This window comes from Neopelma chrysocephalum, unplaced genomic scaffold (assembly GCF_003984885.1).
Source record: "Neopelma chrysocephalum unplaced genomic scaffold, ASM398488v2 Primary Assembly neopelma1_26b, whole genome shotgun sequence".
Classification (NCBI taxonomy): domain Eukaryota; kingdom Metazoa; phylum Chordata; class Aves; order Passeriformes; family Pipridae; genus Neopelma; species Neopelma chrysocephalum.
The window spans coordinates 3436832-3453287 of record NW_020897696.1 but is presented as its reverse complement, the minus strand read 5'-3'; the positions used below and the strand labels follow the sequence as shown (position 1 = coordinate 3453287).

The following is a 16456-nucleotide window of genomic DNA, read 5'->3' as shown; positions in this document are numbered from 1 at the left end:
TGAGATCTCCCATCTGTTACCTACGATGTTTACTGTTGTCTGTTATTTGTATTGTATTTGTGACATACACTGTAAACACTGAGATAATTGAACTCAGTTGGGTAAATGACATTCACCCCTTTTTACTCTTTTGATCTGCTCACATCAAAACCAGTTCCTTGATTTGGTTTCAAAGCTATTCCCTTGATGACCACCTGACCTGGATTTACTAGGGCAGCCTTAAATTTACTTGATGTGCTCCTGCTCCCTTCCTCTCACTCTGTATCTTGTGTAAAAGAATTTCCCATAATGCCCTTTAGTGTAAATTATAAATCAGGCAAGGTATTTCTCTTCTGGGAAGTAAAAAAGTAAACAAATTAGTTACAATCTAAGAGAGATTTACTTTACAGTGGAAAAAAAGACAAACTTTTCTGTTTAAATTTAATCACAACAAGAAAAAAAAGAATAGACTTTCATTTCCTTAGCACTGGTTGTGCTGGTAAGTTGCCAGTACCACTTACTGCACCTGGGAAAGCCAAGGAAAACACAACATTGAGGCTTACAGCCTTTCAAAAAAACCAGAGAAAACTAAATATAACTGAGTAGATAGGAGAGCACCTTTGAAGGCACTGGAAGGTTTAAGCTATTCAAATCCTCAAAGAGATTTTCAACCCACACGATTCTTTTAATCATTATTCTGAAAATCATTTATTCGTTTCCTGTTTGAAAACTTAGTTTCCTTTATACTTTCATCAGCATGTGCTGGAAGAATGCCTTTGACACATCTTTATTGTATTGTAATGTTTTTGTTATATATATATGTATATATAAAGCATATATATATATATATATATATGTACACACACACACTTCATGCCATGAACAAAGCCTACAAATCCTGATTGAGTGCCTCAGAAGGTATTCTCCCATTACAACCCTGACAGAATGCTCTGATACACTTGGAAATAACCATGCTGCCTCCCTTCACACTGCTCATCTGGTCAGACACTATTCCTGATTGCACATGTACTCCTTTCTGAGGCAAAGGTGAAAGAATTCATGCTTGTGTTTCATGTATCACCTTCAGAGATGGTGTAATTTGTGAGGGGTTTTTGTCTTGTTGCAGGACAAAGTGCTCCACAAGTCAATGACTGTAGCTCAGGGATAAGCTAATTTCCACCTTGAAAGGTGGGAATACCTTAAAAAATGTCTCATTGGCCAGAAGTAGTGATGGGGACACACTCTTGGTACATATGCATAAAAATCCATGTTCCGTTCTCTCAGGTGCCTCTTCCCAGTCTGCGTTCACTTGCCATCATTCAATTCAGAGTTTCCAGCATGATTTCAAGAAGCTTTTTACAAACCATTTACTTAACTTAGAAAAAATGAATTATGGGGCTCAGTGAATGCTTAAACATCTATTAATTTGATTTCTTGCAAAGAGGAGATAGGTGAGCCTCAAAGCACTACAGAAGCTGTATTTTAGAGAATAATACCTTACACAGACCTTTGATGCAAGAGCAGACATAAATAAGTCCTGGAACTAAGCACAAATCACAGCCAGAAAATGTAGTAGATATTTGCACCTCTCCTACAAGATGACTGAATTTTTCCTCATCAAAGAAGTGGCACAGCATTTAGACCAAGACCATTGAAAATAATTTTTTTACTGTACCTGGCCAAGTCTCCCAAAGTTTTGAAGTATTACAGATCAAATATTTAGTAACTGATGTAAGCCATTATAAACCCTGTAAACCACTGTGTTTTGATAGGCTGTGTTGGAACAACCCAGTGACTATTTCCAGAACCCCTGCAAATGATCCAGGGAGTTAAGAAGAACAAGTGAGCAGCTGTCAGGGTTTTGTTACAGACTGGAGGTAGATGTTTCATTAACCTTCACCTGTAGATCCCTAGAAAGTGGACTTCTACTTTATGGAGATTAATTGGCTCCAAATAAAACATGCAGTTTTAGATGATGCTCAAAGTGAGGAAGAAAGAAGATATTTTTTTCATGGCATGACAGGAACTGTGGTCCCATGGAGGCTTCTCACTGAGACAAAGTTCCGAGGAAAACTGAGGAAAGAGGGCTCACAGTGTCCCTTGAGCTGAGATGAGGTTGACAAGACAAATGAGAAAGGTCAGAGGTCAGCTAGGGTTGCTGTGATCCAGCAGCAGACCCAGATCAGGAGGCCCATCCTTTGGGCTCCCAAAGTCCCACCACTCCTGCTGTGCTCAGAAAGATTGCTTTTGCCCAGTAGCAGTGTCAAGAAGGAAAAATCATTGCTCCTGACTGTCTCAGCAGCAAACTCAAGTGGAGGATCCTCTGACTTAGCCTCATAAGAGGATGGTTTCATCACTTTTGCTGATCTGGAGGCACTGACCAAGGACACAAGCCTCTCAGGAGAACAAGCGATTGATAGTCACTTGTTGCTAGAGAAGCCAAGGATCTACAACCAGCCTGCTTGATAGCACTTCGGAGTACAGCATGTCGCTCAATCCTTGCTGTTTTCTGACTGGAGCTGTGACGGCTGACAGGAAATAGGTTGGTTATGTCCAAATTAAAAAAGGAGAACGTCCCACTTCCCTACTTTGAGGAGTGCAAAATACTGCCTTCAGCCTCCTGAGCTAGCCTGCCAGGAACCACTTTTCTGATGAGAAGGGGGAGGCAGGATCTCCCTACTGCAGTTCAGAGGGCACTGGGAAAAGTAAATGCTGTCTCTGTAAAGATAACTCACCTTTGGTGTTCTTCCTCCCCAGCTGACAGATGTCCCTTCTCTATAATGACATATTTTAGTTACATATAAACTTTATAGATCACTGTAAATACAAAATCCTGAACCACCCAGTCCTCCAAAGCCAGATATCCACTTGAATCTACTCAGAGCTTGTCAGCTTCTACCAGGTAAGATGAAGTATTCATCTTATTGTCTCTGTATATGATACCCTGTAGAACCAGACCTTCTCCTCCACCTGCTAAGACGCTGTTAGGAGAATAAAGGTATGAAAAACAACAACTTGCAGCTTAATATCTGTGCTCCTTTGCTTTCTTTTGTACTAAATAAGAAAAATAAACAATTCCCAGACATAAGGCTTGGTGTAAGAGAGCATTATGCAGGGAGCAACAACCTGAAGAAAACAGCCTCAGCTCTAAATGACCATGATATATGGGCCAGAGCTAGGAGTGGGGCCTTCTGATACCAAATAGAGTATCCTACCTCTAGCTACTAGAATTGCCTCTACCCATGGGTAAAAACATTAGTGACAGTTAATAAGACAGAAAAAAAGCTAGCAGTTTTGAAAACAACTATGCAAGTCTTACATGAAGAGGGTTCCAGTTTTGCATTGAAAGAGTGTTTCTTGAATTCACTTTTTGGGACTCCTGTGTAAAACACTATGTTGCCTGAAAGGTAGGTAGTAGCAGTGTAGGAGTTACGACTTCTGTTCCTGAAAGTTATAGTGACTTTAAAGTCATTGCCAAGGACTGCCTTTTGTACTTGGAAGTCCATGTCAATATCTGTTTGCGGCTGATACGTGGTATCTCGGGTAGTTTGCTTTTTAACTCCGTACATCACAGCAGTCTCAAGAGCCAGTCTCTCCTCATCTGAGCCTAGAAATAAATGAAAATCAGATTTAGAAAATAAACAGGAATACTGCATTAGCCCACCTACTGATCAGAAGGGTGCATTTTCCGTAGTTTGTAGTAGCTGAAATGACTGAATGAGGACAGTGAACCTTCCTGGGGTAACGTTATTGTTAGGAGAACTTCACAGCTTCCAAGTGAGTTGGTATTTAAGCCATGTTGGACAAATCGGTGCAGCTGAATTCCTATCAATATGGCCACATTGATTTACTCTTTGCAAACATCTGGCCTGAGTAAGAAGTGTCTAAACAGCTGTACAGAAAAGAAAACCTTGAATTGTTTTGAATGTTTTGAGTTGCTCCATGACTACAGCTTGCTCGTACAAAGCATTTCTGAGTGGCAAAGTTTGTGCTCTCTTTGTGCCTTGTGATCAAGGCGTCTACGGTGTTTCTGGGATGGACTTACAAATAAAGAGTTCCAGAGGGCACTTTCGCACCTTCTTATGAAGATCCCTGTGCCAGACGTTTGCAAATCCATCATGCAAGATCTGACCAAGGTACATGTACACTGGTATGGTCCCACCCCATTTCAGGTTACCTTCTCGGAACTTGTACTCCTCAGTAATCTCCACCATTCCATCACCTCCAACTTCCTTGGTCACAATCAACTGCCCGATATGGGTTGTGTCAATTTTTTCTATCACTTGGGTTCCATTTTTCTCCATTCTTGAGAAAATAATGTCACTATTCACCTATGAAATTAAATGAAAAAAGATTGAGATACATGGAAGTAGAGAGAGGTAGAGAAGTCAGCCTATCTCACCTCAAAACAATGACATGTTGACTTGACGGTCCATTGGTTACCCACATTGAAGTTTCATGTTTAAAAGTAGTCCTATGCTAAGATGTATTTTACTATCCACAGCTTCAGAAAAACAGAGAGTGTAAAGTTGAGTAGGCTAGAGAGATATAAATTTGGAGAGCATGATTACACATTTCTTGTACCAAGAAGCTTTAGAAATAAAGAGGGGAATGCTTAATAGATAAAATAACTTTATTATTTTCTGTCCTAAGCTATATACAATTCAATTAGACAGAAACATGTCCTGCAGCTGCTGTAATTCTAGGCACACCACCTCTGGTGATGCAAGAGGTTAAAACTCCAGACCAGGCTGTCTAGCTCCTTATTGAGATATCTCCCTCTCAGATCTGTGAATCAAATCACCCATGTGAACTCTCCATTACCCATGGCAGCCAAAAGGAATGTGGTGAACAAAGATGAGCAGCTAGAGCTAGTAACCCATTGCCAGCATAGCTGAATCTTGGAAGGAAAAATGACCATAGCCTGAAGTTCCAATTGTGTCAGAGTAGCTTTTTCTGCTTATTACATTGGTGAGCAGAGATCAAAGAAATCTTTGTCATTCATTAGAGCCATATCACACCTACTGGCCTGCATGTCAAAATATAATGATGAGATTGTTCTGTGATATGAAGCATACATGAAGTAACTTCTCAATGGTGGTAGAGCCCTATCTTCTGTCTCACTTCGGTCTCACTGATATCATTCATTGCAATAAAAATTTTCATGTATATACCTCAGCATAGACAAAAGGAGCATCAAATTGGAAGCAAACATGACCGTGTTTAATGGCTTGAACTGAGGCTGGACCACACCTGTACATACCTGTGAGGAGAAGACAGATAATATCAGAGACTAAATTAATTAAAAACACATAAAAATGCTATATTTTCTCAAAGAAAAGGAATTCTTGGGGTTTAGCTTACTCTTTTAACAGTTTACAGGAACTCTGACCAAGAAACAAGAAGGTTAATTTCTGTTACCAGCCCTCTAGACAGCACAGACTCAAGTCTGGAACAATCTGATGGTTCAGTATCTTTAATGGTACCATAAAGTCCACTGTAAGTGTCAAGTGCTTGAAACACACTTATAGCTGATTTTGGTTAAAGCAGACACTTTTGGGAGGACTCAGTTACACCAGAGGCTGAGAAAGATCTCACTGCAAATTTGCGAAGCATGTATTTTAAGGACTGGAAATTAAGGACTGAGAGGAAATAGCAGTGGCTTTTCACTTTTTCTCTCCTGACTACTATCTGCTCAGGAAGTTTAGCTAGGGCTGCATAAAATGAAGGAGAACTAATTTGATCAGAATCTTGTATAGATGCTCTAAAATTTTTGAAGCCATCTTTGGCAACAGGATAACATCTCTTCTGTACCAAGCAAGGCCTTTCTCATGCAGGATTTTGTGCCCATGCATCATGATCAGTGTTATAATAAGGACAGATTTCTTTTAGAGCTCAAAACATATCAGGATAAGGCTCTGAGCACAGGTGACTGTGGTTAATCTGGTTCAAGATGTTGTCACTGGCCATATGGTACCACTGGCTCAGCTATCATCAGCTCACTGTTCGCCGCAAAGAACCCAAACATTAGAAAGTGAGCTAAGGAGGACTTCAAGCAATATTACCATCACTGGTTTCTTGAGGTGTCCCATCAACAACCTGCCATCCTCCAAAACCAACAGGAAGATCAGATCTGGTCATCCAAGCTTCATTCCAGCAATGATAATTCCTTAGACAAGAGATGGGACCAAAATATTAAATTATTGGAAAGAAGCATATAGACCAAACAAACCTGTGTATTTATGCCCTGCCATTTCTTCAATAACAAAGTTTGCCAATTCAAGGATAAAGTAGTTGACTCTTGTAAGAGAACAGGTTTTTAGGTCTAAAAGATTGATACCTATTGGTAAAAATCTGAAATTCACAATCCTTCATTGTAGTTTCTTGACTGTAAGTTGAAGAAGCTTTTTTGAGTCTTTTAATGTGTTCTGAATGTGAATGTCTCCGAAAATATGCCAGTGTTTGGAGACTGTTGGGGTAGATGTAGAGCTACACAAATCAGAATCCCTTTCCAGCCAGACACGTCCACTTCAATCTGCATGCAAACTTCGAATCTTCAAGCCAATGAAGCATAGTCTGCTTTATAATTATTAAGACTGAAGCTTAGGTATCTCTTACTCCATGGCGTGGAGTGTGCAGTTTTCATGGCTCAAAAAAAACATGTTGGTTGAGAAAAAGACCATGCATAGCCTTTCTAAGACTATTCTCGCTGTGTATTCCTTATAAGGTTTTTCCAGTGTGTCTTGCCAATGAGGGCATTGTCCTGAAACACACAGTTTTTCATAAAACCCACCTAGAACCACTGTGGGCCAAGTCTTGCCTTTAGGGCCCAGCACAGTATGTTGAAAGGTGAAATTCTGAAAGTAGTTCATCTAGGTGCTCAGGCTTGAAATGCTCTCACCTGGTTGGGTGCTCAGGAAAAGAAAAAAAGCACCACAGCACCATCACAGTCTACCCAGGATGTTTCAAAGATGAGCAGAAAAGAAAGATAGATCTTGTAACTTTCTGCAATGTTACTGGCGCTCAAGGGAGAACACAAGCAAGAAGATCTAGGAAAAGGGTCTTGTAGTAAAGCCAGCAAAGGTTTTGAATTTTATTACTGCAAAAAAATAAAAGAAGGATGGAATTGAGAAAGGCGCAATTTTGCTTGCAAATTATATATATCCTACAGCAGTTCTGAATAAAATTACATCTGTATAGCTGCTGATATAGCCCCTAGTACACGCAATGATATTAGCAACCAAAATGGGGATTGTTAAACTCTGACCATGTCATTAATAATAGGTGAAAACCAGCCATGGAGCAGAGTCAGAAGGATCTGAGGCTTGTCTAACAAGGCATTTCAAAGTGGAAATGAAAGCTTGGATCAGGGTAAAAGTTGTCAGTTAGGAGAGTTAATGAAGCAGCACTACAGAAAAAGGAATTATTCAAGGAAAATGACATGCACGCAGAGAATTTTTGATGCTGCTGAGAGCAGGCAGTGCTGAATCATGCTCACAGAGCTTTGCTGAGGGCTACCAGAGGATGGGATGGCACTTCATGGTAGGTGAGTATTTGAATACTGCTATGCCAACATGTGAGAAAGCCAATCCCTGCCCTGAAGCCTTTACTGGTTCACTTTGAATCAAAGTCAGATGTGTCTTTAGCTTTGTGTTCTGCAAAAGAAGAACCTGAAGAGCAGAAGGGAAGGATGATAAAAGCAAGGGGTTGGGTTTAACAGCATGGAAAATGGCAGATCTACTTAAATTCTGTAATTAGGCAATGCAGATTTTTCCATATTTTTTTCTATATTCATCTTAGGGACAGGACCTTTCTTTCTGGTTTCTGTTGGTGTAGTGCTGGACACAACAGGATGGCAATTTCTTTAGGTCTGCTGCCATGCAAATAACAAATGAACTTTAGGATATCGAATGTGAATGGACAGAAAGACACTGCTTGTAAAACAGTGAACATTAAGAAGAGTAGGGATGAAGGAAACATTTGCCTTTCCAAAATGTAGCAGAAACTTCTTTAGTAGAAGTGAGCATAGCTGAAAAGGTGGCTCTGCAACCATAATTTTTTAAACTGATCCTGTAATTCTTGTATTCTACAGCAAGCCTGAGATATTAAAGAAAGCAAGAATGGCAATACAGATCAATGTAGTGACCATTAAATATTTACAGAGATAATTACAAACAGACTAAACAAAGCAATGAGGAAATTAATAAAAGATGACCATGTGGGTTTTATGCCTGGAAGACAGTTCAAGAAGGGCAGTTCGTACTGTTTATGGGACAGGCACATGCTGGAAACAGCTGCTGTCCTTTTATTAGCTAACAGGTTCAGGCATTGAGGTCAAGAGGAGCACTGATAACATTGTTGAGAAATTAGAGCAAAGGTATCTGGAAGTGAATGGGAAAGCAGAGGTCTCAGAAAGGCTTTCTACACAGGCCTGGGCATGGGTGGGGTGATATCAAGCAAGTTTCTGTTGAGGTACTGATGAAGGTCTGCTTGGACCTCACAGTAGGAGTGAGTCTTGATTCCCATCCAAGAGAAATATTCTATAAGTGTCTTTATATCATCATTAAGAAAGACAAGGAGAACAAAGTAAGGGGACAGAGACAGTACTGATGGGCCCAAATCCGGCCAGCTTTATAAAAATAACTTTTTGCAAAGTCTGTGTAATTTTGTATACGTGTTTTGTTGGTGGTGTTGTTATTTCCTACCCTGAGGGAGAAAATGATTTTTAATAAAAATAAATAAATGTCAAATAACATTCAGAGGGAGCCCCACACTGAGATTGATTGGACTAAAAATTCTGGCTCCAAATATCCCTGAAGTCTGAGAGTATTTAAAACTTGAAGATAGATCAGCTTCAACAGTACAAGGCTGGAGTACAAGTACAATAGAAATGATATATTAATAGAGAAAAAGAGCTTTGCTTCCAGTTTTCAGAAGATTATAAATAAAATTGAGAAATGCATTTAAAAAAACCATTATAAATACCTTGAGCTTGTCCTCTTAAAAAAAGAAATAAAATAGACATTAAAAATAAAATCAAGGTTAAGACACAAGCCAATAAAAGTTGGCATGTGGGCTGCCATGGAGTGTTACAAAGTAATGAAAAGAAAGGACACAGAGGAGAAATGAAAAGAGATATATATATTAAGTCGTGCCCAAAGGGTTATGCGCACCATGTACTAATAAATGCACCAGGTGGATAAAAGGATGAACAAGGTGGTTCAAAAAGTATTCAAGCCAAAGAAAAGCAAATGTGGGATGAGAGGGTGAAATGCTAGTGTAAAGGTGTGTATGGATTTCAGAGGAGCTAGGATGATTGTGGATGATCTGACCCTGTCCCAAAAGAATGGAAAAAACAGGATTGAATTAAGAAGTCTTGGGAAACAACTGGGAAAAAGAGATGTAGGGAAGTAAAACGAAATGTCAAAAGTGAGTGAGAGGTGTTATATACACCAGGTTAGCAGAAGGAGAGAAGAAGAGATGAGACTGAAAATTTTGAAGCATAGCAGTGATCCATTACTGGGTGTGTATGGACTGAGCAGTGAAGCAGCCAGTCACTAAGTCTTGTTTCACATCATTTATAGGTAGAGGAGGTTTCAGCTCTCTGAGCCATAGAAGGACTAGTCCCATGAGACGTACTGAGGTCCTGCTGTCTCATAGACCAGATGTAAAGGATCCTAACAGGAGGAAACACGGCAAATAGCAGGACCACAGCTCTGGATTTCAGGAGAATAGGCTAAGACCTGTTTAAGGTCTTGCTTGGAAGAATCCCATGGGAGGTAGTTCTGGGTAGAAGATGGATCCAGGAGAGCTGGTTGTTTTTCAAGGGTCATCTCCTCCAAGCTTAGGAATCATCCATCCTTGTGTGCAGGAAATCAACCAAAAGTGGTACAAGTCCACAAGGTGGTCCCAGTTAAACTCAAACATTTTAAAAAAAGGTGCTAAGAAAGAGGGGGAAGTGACCAGAAGGAATACAGAGTCACTGTTTGAGCACGCAGGAACAGGTTTAGGAAAGGCAAAATACAGGTCAAACAGAGTACGTCAAGGAACGTGAACAGCAGTAAGAAAGACAAGTACATCAGTATCAAAAGAAAGACTACAGAAAATGCGGGGCTGCTGCTGAACAGAGCAGGTGACCTGGTGACAAAGGATTAAGAGAAGACCAAAATATTCAATATCTTCTTTACCTTGGTTTTTACTGCTAAGATTTGCCTTCAGCAATCACAGCCTCCACAATCAGTATGAAAGTCTGGAGTAACGAAAACTTACCATTTGTAGATGAGTAACAAGTTAGAACTAGTTAAACACACTGGATACACACAAGTCCAATGTATCTGATGGAATGAACCCAAAAATGCTGAGGGAGCTGGCCAATGTCACTGTGAGACAACTCTTATCTATCTTTGAAAGATCATTGCAATTGGAGGAGGTTCCTGAGGACTGGAAGGAAACGAATATCACTCCATTCTTCAAGAAAGGGAAGAAGGAGTATCCAGGGAGCTACAGACTTGTGAGCCTCACCTTGAGCCCTGGCAAGGTTATAGAGCAAGTTCTGGAAAACAACTCCAAACATATTAAGGACTAGGTGATTAGCAGTAGTCAGCATGGATTTACAGGCAGCCAGCTGTGCCTGACAAACCTGATAACTTTCACTGATGAAGTGAATGACTGAAAGGACAAGGGGAGAAGAATGCATGGAGACTGGTCCTTTTGACTTTAGCACCATCTCCTAGAACATTCTCACAGACCAACCCTTGAACTATAGGCTAGACAAGTGGACAGTAAAATACATTGAAAACTGGCTGAACTACTGGGATCAGAAGGTTGTGATTAGTGGCGTAACTCCAGCTGGAGCCTAGTCATTAGTTGTGTACACCAGAGGTCAATACAGGGTCCAATACTATTTAACAGCTTCATTAATGACTTGGATTACAAGACCCACTGCACCCTCAGCAAGTTTGCTGATATAGAAAACTGGAAGCAACAGCTGATACAACAGAGACTGCACACAAGGAGAAGGTAAAGCAGCTGGGACTGTTCAGTCTGAAGATGGGAAGGCTCAATAGGACCTCATCCATGTGTATAAATGCTGGATTAGAGAGTTGAGGGAAAGAAGACAAGAGCCAGACTCTTCTCAGTAGCCCAGTGACAGGACAAGTAGCAACAGCCACATATTGAAACACAGAAAATTTTGTCTGAAGATCAGGAAACACTTTTTTACTGTGAGAATGGTTGAGCCCTGGCATGAGTTTCCCAGAGAAGTTGTGGAGTATCCATCCTTGGAGATACTCAAAGCCCAACTAGATATGGCCCTGAGCAACCAGCTCTAGCTAACCCTGCTGTGAGGAGGAGGATTGGATGACTTCCATGGGTCCCTTTCAGTCTCAACTACTCTATGATGCTGTGATACAAGCTTCAGACATAAATGAACCTAATTGTTTTCCTTAGATTTCCTCTTGATTATGGAAATCACATAAAAGAGGTTACAACAACAGGTTCAGTCATTTCCTCCGCCACATAATGGGTTTATTACAGTTTTAATATAAAGACTTCCATAGATTAATGAAGCATGCTGATGAGCAGCTATGTTAATGATTGAAGATATCGTTGACACAAATCAAGTATATTAACATTGAATAGGACGAGTATCTCCTGAATATAGGAATATAGAGGTCATATTCACTGCTTCACTCTGAGGAGGAGGGGCTTGAGGGCAAATAACCCACACAGAGCATATAATCAATGAATGCTACACTTCTCCTGTCAGATAACAGACAGTAAGAATTTGAAAAGTCAGTTAGAGGACTGCCTTCTGCAAAAGAATGTGTAAACTCTATTTATTGGTCCTAGGTAGTTTTCTTCTTATAAATCTGGTGATAGAATTTCAGTATCTTGTATGATACCTTAACTTGTTTCACTTTTTCAGCTGAACTGGATTTCTTTTAGAAGGAACCTATGCAACAATGACTGCATGTACACAATGTAAAACCAGTCTGTAAATGTGGAAACTGGGAACAGGCAAAACAGGAAGAATATTTTTCCATATAGATTGAGGTACACCTTTGAGCCTGGCTCCAGAAGGATGGAAGTGCCTATCATACCCCTTTCCATTTTTAGAAATAGCTTGGCCCGAAGGAGCACCAGCCCATTCCAGCTCTCCTCTGGTGTGCTTAAATGTACACTGTATGGTAACAGTACTAGCAGGATCCCCCAGGGTTTGCTTACTCAACAAACACTTCATATTAGTCAGCCTACTAACAATCCATTCATTCTGTTTTACATAAGCTAGCAGTGTTCTTCAATGCACAGAGAAATAAATAAAACATAGGCATTGCCATCATGTTTTTTACTACTTATATCATTGACACATTAAAGGCATTTTCCAGGAAGACTCACCAGACAGAGTCTTTTGTGAGTTTGGTGTCCACTTTTCCTTCCTCATCCAGAAAGAAGTCCAACCGTAAATTGCCATTGTTATCATGGGCAGAAGAGTAGTTGGTGATGAGTCTTGCAGGTATCCCCAAGCATCTCAGGACTGTGGCAAAGACAAAAGTGTGATGAGGAGGACAAATATGAAGGCTGTGTTCATAGATGACAGGATGAGAGGACAGAAACTATTAGTAACTAGAATAAAATGGGAAAACACAGTCAAAACAACCCAAATAATTCCTCCTATCTGTCTTTATATAGTACTTGATAAATGTTTTATTTGGTCCCAAAATGATGAGCATTCAGAGTATGTAGTTATAACCTAAGCAGCTAATTACCAGTAGTTTTAAAGCAGCCTTCCATAGCAACCACACTGCAGCCTTTCAGGACAAAGCTGGTGCAGTGGGTCAACTGCACGACCAAATGTGGTACAAAGAAAAACAAGTTTGAACTTGCAAGAAATGCAAAATATGTCAGGTCTCTTGGTATGAGTGACTCAGGAGAATCATGAGATTATGCTAAAAAGAAAATTAACAGAAAGTATCTCCTTTTGATTGATTTGGAGTTTTCCTGTTTCACATCTGCTGACAGGAGGGATCAGGAGAACACAAAGAATAAAGCAGAAAATTAGTGCTAGCAATGGTGAAAAGTTGCATTGTTTGCAACTGAAATGACAGAGTTTGAGAGTCTGAATAAAATGCATTACATAATTCATAATTAATATTGAATACTAAGCAATAGTATTTGAGAGCTAACAGTCCCTTCCCATAAAGGATCTTAAAAGGAGGACCAAAGAAAAAAGCCCCTGGCCCTAAATCTCAGACCATCACAATGTAACACTGGTGACTCTCCTCACCATTTGACAAGTGGTAGATTTGGGAAATGTGGAAATGCTACAGCTATGTCTGTAGTCTGTAGTGCATCAGTAGGTTTCTGTGTTTGTGTGCACCCTGCTTGATAAATAGGTATGGAGCACAGCCCTGAGAGGGGAGTAGGGTTGCAGGGTGACACATCATCTCAGCTTCTCCAGATGACGTATTTTGTTTCTCAGCCAAAAAAAGTTCCTTTTTTCCAAGTTAGGAGACAACATGATTCTGCAGAAAACCGAGGGTTTTTGTTGGGTTTTTCCCCCTCTTCTTGTTTTTTTTTTTTTCTTTTAAGGGGAAAGATTTTTATTGAAAATCCCATTTAAAAATAGTTCCAATGCTGCAAAGTTGAACAGCTCTTCCTGCTACTGCTGGGTTTTGTATATTCATTAGTGTCACTACTGTGACTCCCAATAAAGTGTAACACTGCACATTCATTTCAAGTTCCTGGATGACAAATTACCTGGATGCATCCAATACCATATGTACCTATTGATTAAACTTAATTCAAGTGCCCTCCAAGGCTTCCAGTGCATGAGCCATCAGGGCTCATTGAAAATAATTTGTCTGACAATTTCAAGATTAATGACCATTTCTCGAATGTTTTAGCATTTTTAACGGATGAATATCCAGAGCGTACATTATAGTAACCTTGGAAAGCTGGACTGGTCACAATGATAAAACATTGGCAGCTGAGAGAGACTCAAAATCACCTCAAAACAACCCAGTTAGTTGCACATGACTGTTTGGACCTTCGCTGTCCTCTCTGTAGTGATCAGCAGCTGGATATATCAGTGGCTATCATCAGATTAGCCACTGGACAACATTTCCATTTCATAATTCTTAACAAACTTTGTACTTCAGCAATCCTTGCAACAGTACAAAGTGCCAGGTCTCTGACTTGACTAACTTAGTCAGCAAACCAAGTCTAGTTTTGCCCCAGATAAATATGCCTCTCCATTGAACACAGCAGGCTCCGGGCCTCTGCTGCATCGCCCCAGTTTCACAGTGGCCTGCAGGCAAAATATTGCATAGGGTGATTCAGGGCCATTGCAGGGGGAAGGTGGGAGAACTGGTGTGTGTGTCTGTCTGTGATCTATAGAAATCCAGATAAGGCAACAGGCAGAGAAGACAAAGTGGGCCATGGAAGCCACTGCGAGGAATTTCTCTATAGGAAACATTTGCATGAGCCTTTTTAAACCCATTATGTTGTGCAGAGGCTGAGGAGCATCAAGTACAGACCATGTAGCCTCAGACAGTAAAGGAAGTAGATATCTCTCAGGTTCTTTGGATGTGGGTGATTGCTCATTATCCCACGGCTCCAGGAACAAAATTAAGCATTTCATGTGTGAAGGACACAGCACCTGCCAGCACCTTCCCAAATCAAAACAGGAGCCTCTCCAGATACATGAAAGAATCTGGACTTGCACAAAACAGCTGACATTGTCCCATGCAGCATCCTTGTCTCTGAATTGGAGAAACATGGATTTAATGGATGGACCAACTGGTGGATAAAGAATTGACTGGATGATTGCACTCAAGAAGTTGCTGTCAATGGTTCAATATCCAAGTGGAGACCAGTAATGAGTGGCATTCCTCAGGTGTTGGTGCCATTTAACATCTTTGTCGGTGACAGAGACAGTGGGATTGAGTGCACTGTCGGTGAGTTTGCTGGTGACATCAAGTTGTGTAGTGCAGTTGACACACTGGAGGGAAGGGATGGCATCCAGAGGCATCTTGATAGGCTTGAGAGGTGGGCCTGTGTGAACCTCATGAAGTTCTACAACGCCAAGTGTAAAGTCCTGCACATGGGTCAAGGCAATCCCAAGCAAAAATATGGCCTGGGGAGAAGTGACCGAGAGCGGCCCTGAGGAGAAGGACTTGGGGGTGCTGGTTGACAAGAAGCTCAACACAACCAGGCAATGTGTGCCTGCAGTCTAGAGAGCCAACTGTATCCTGGGCTACATCAAAAGCAATGTGGCCAAGAGGTTGAGGGTGGTGATTCTGCCCCTCTACTCTGCTCTCATGAGACCCCACCTGGAGTACTGCATCCAGCTCTGAGGTACCCAACATAAGAAGGTCATGGACCTGTTGAAGCAAGTCCAGAGCAGGGCCACGAAGATGATCAGAGGGCTGGAGTACCTATCCTATGAAGACAAAACTGAGAGACTTGGGCTGTTCTGCCTGGAGAAGAGAAGCCTCTGGGGAGACCTTATAGCACCTTGCAGCACATAAAGGAGGCCTGTAAGAGAGCTGGAGACGAACTTTTTACAAGGTCATATAGTGATAGGACAAGGGGGAATGGCTTTAAACTGAGAGAGGTGGGGTTTAGATTGAATATTAGAAAGAAACTCTTCACTATGAGAGTAGTGAGGCACTGGAACAGGTTGCCCAGGGAAGTTGTGGATGCCTCATTCCTGGAAGTGTTCAAGCCCAGGCTGGATGGGGCTTTGAGCAACCTGGTCTAGTGGAAGGTGTCCCTGCTAACAGCAGGGAAGTTGGAACTAGATGATCTTTAAGGTCCCTTCCAACCCAGACCGTTCTATGATTCTTTGAGAAGCGGAGAAATCTGAAACTCCATCCCCCACTGCAGCTGTGAGAAGTGTGTGCCAGCAGAAGGCTAGGTGGTCAGAAGAGAGCTTTGTTTCTGTGGTCCTTACTCCTTTGAATAGTTTTTGAACCACTTCAGGTAACCAGAATGAGTTATGAAATTTAGTTATCCAGACAGGAGGAAAACTGTACAAAATGAAACACATACAGAACAGGCAAAAATAAAGTAAAAACACAGAGATGCCCAAAGCTGCCTGGGGGTGAAGAACCACTCTTTCAACTTATCATTCATTATTCAATTTTCACATTTCCTGTGAAAGATGGGTGATTAATTCCCCTCATTTTTTATAAAAGTATAATGTGAAGTATAATGCGATTCCTTGAAAAAGCAACATGTGACAGTATTAAGGTACATAAAAAAGGGAAAGGTTTCACAGAGAAATTTTCTGTAATTTCCTTTTCACATCTTAAAGACATGGACCAAATCTTGGTTTCAGCTGTGGCTGAAAAGTACTTGGTGCAACGTAGGCTCCAAGCCTGCAGAAATACACGTGGTGTCTCCCTGCAACACACTGATCTGGTCTTCCCCACAGTCTGATGCTTAAATGCATATGTTGTAAGTGCTTCTCAGG

The 16456-nt window shown here is 40.9% G+C and overlaps 1 protein-coding gene across 2 annotated transcripts in view; it reads right to left on the bottom strand.

Moving 5' to 3' along the window:
- F13A1 (coagulation factor XIII A chain) overlaps positions 1–16456 on the bottom strand; it is a 207029-nt gene that overhangs the window by 10134 nt on the left and 180439 nt on the right. For both annotated transcript variants that reach the window (XM_027676244.1, XM_027676245.1), the window contains 5 exons: positions 12376–12514; positions 6045–6148; positions 5154–5242; positions 4157–4310; positions 3299–3586 (listed from right to left, as the gene is read on the bottom strand). In XM_027676244.1, coding sequence (XP_027532045.1) covers positions 3299–3586; positions 4157–4310; positions 5154–5242; positions 6045–6148; positions 12376–12514 — 774 coding nt within the window. The remainder of the gene's footprint in view (positions 1–3298; positions 3587–4156; positions 4311–5153; positions 5243–6044; positions 6149–12375; positions 12515–16456) is intronic.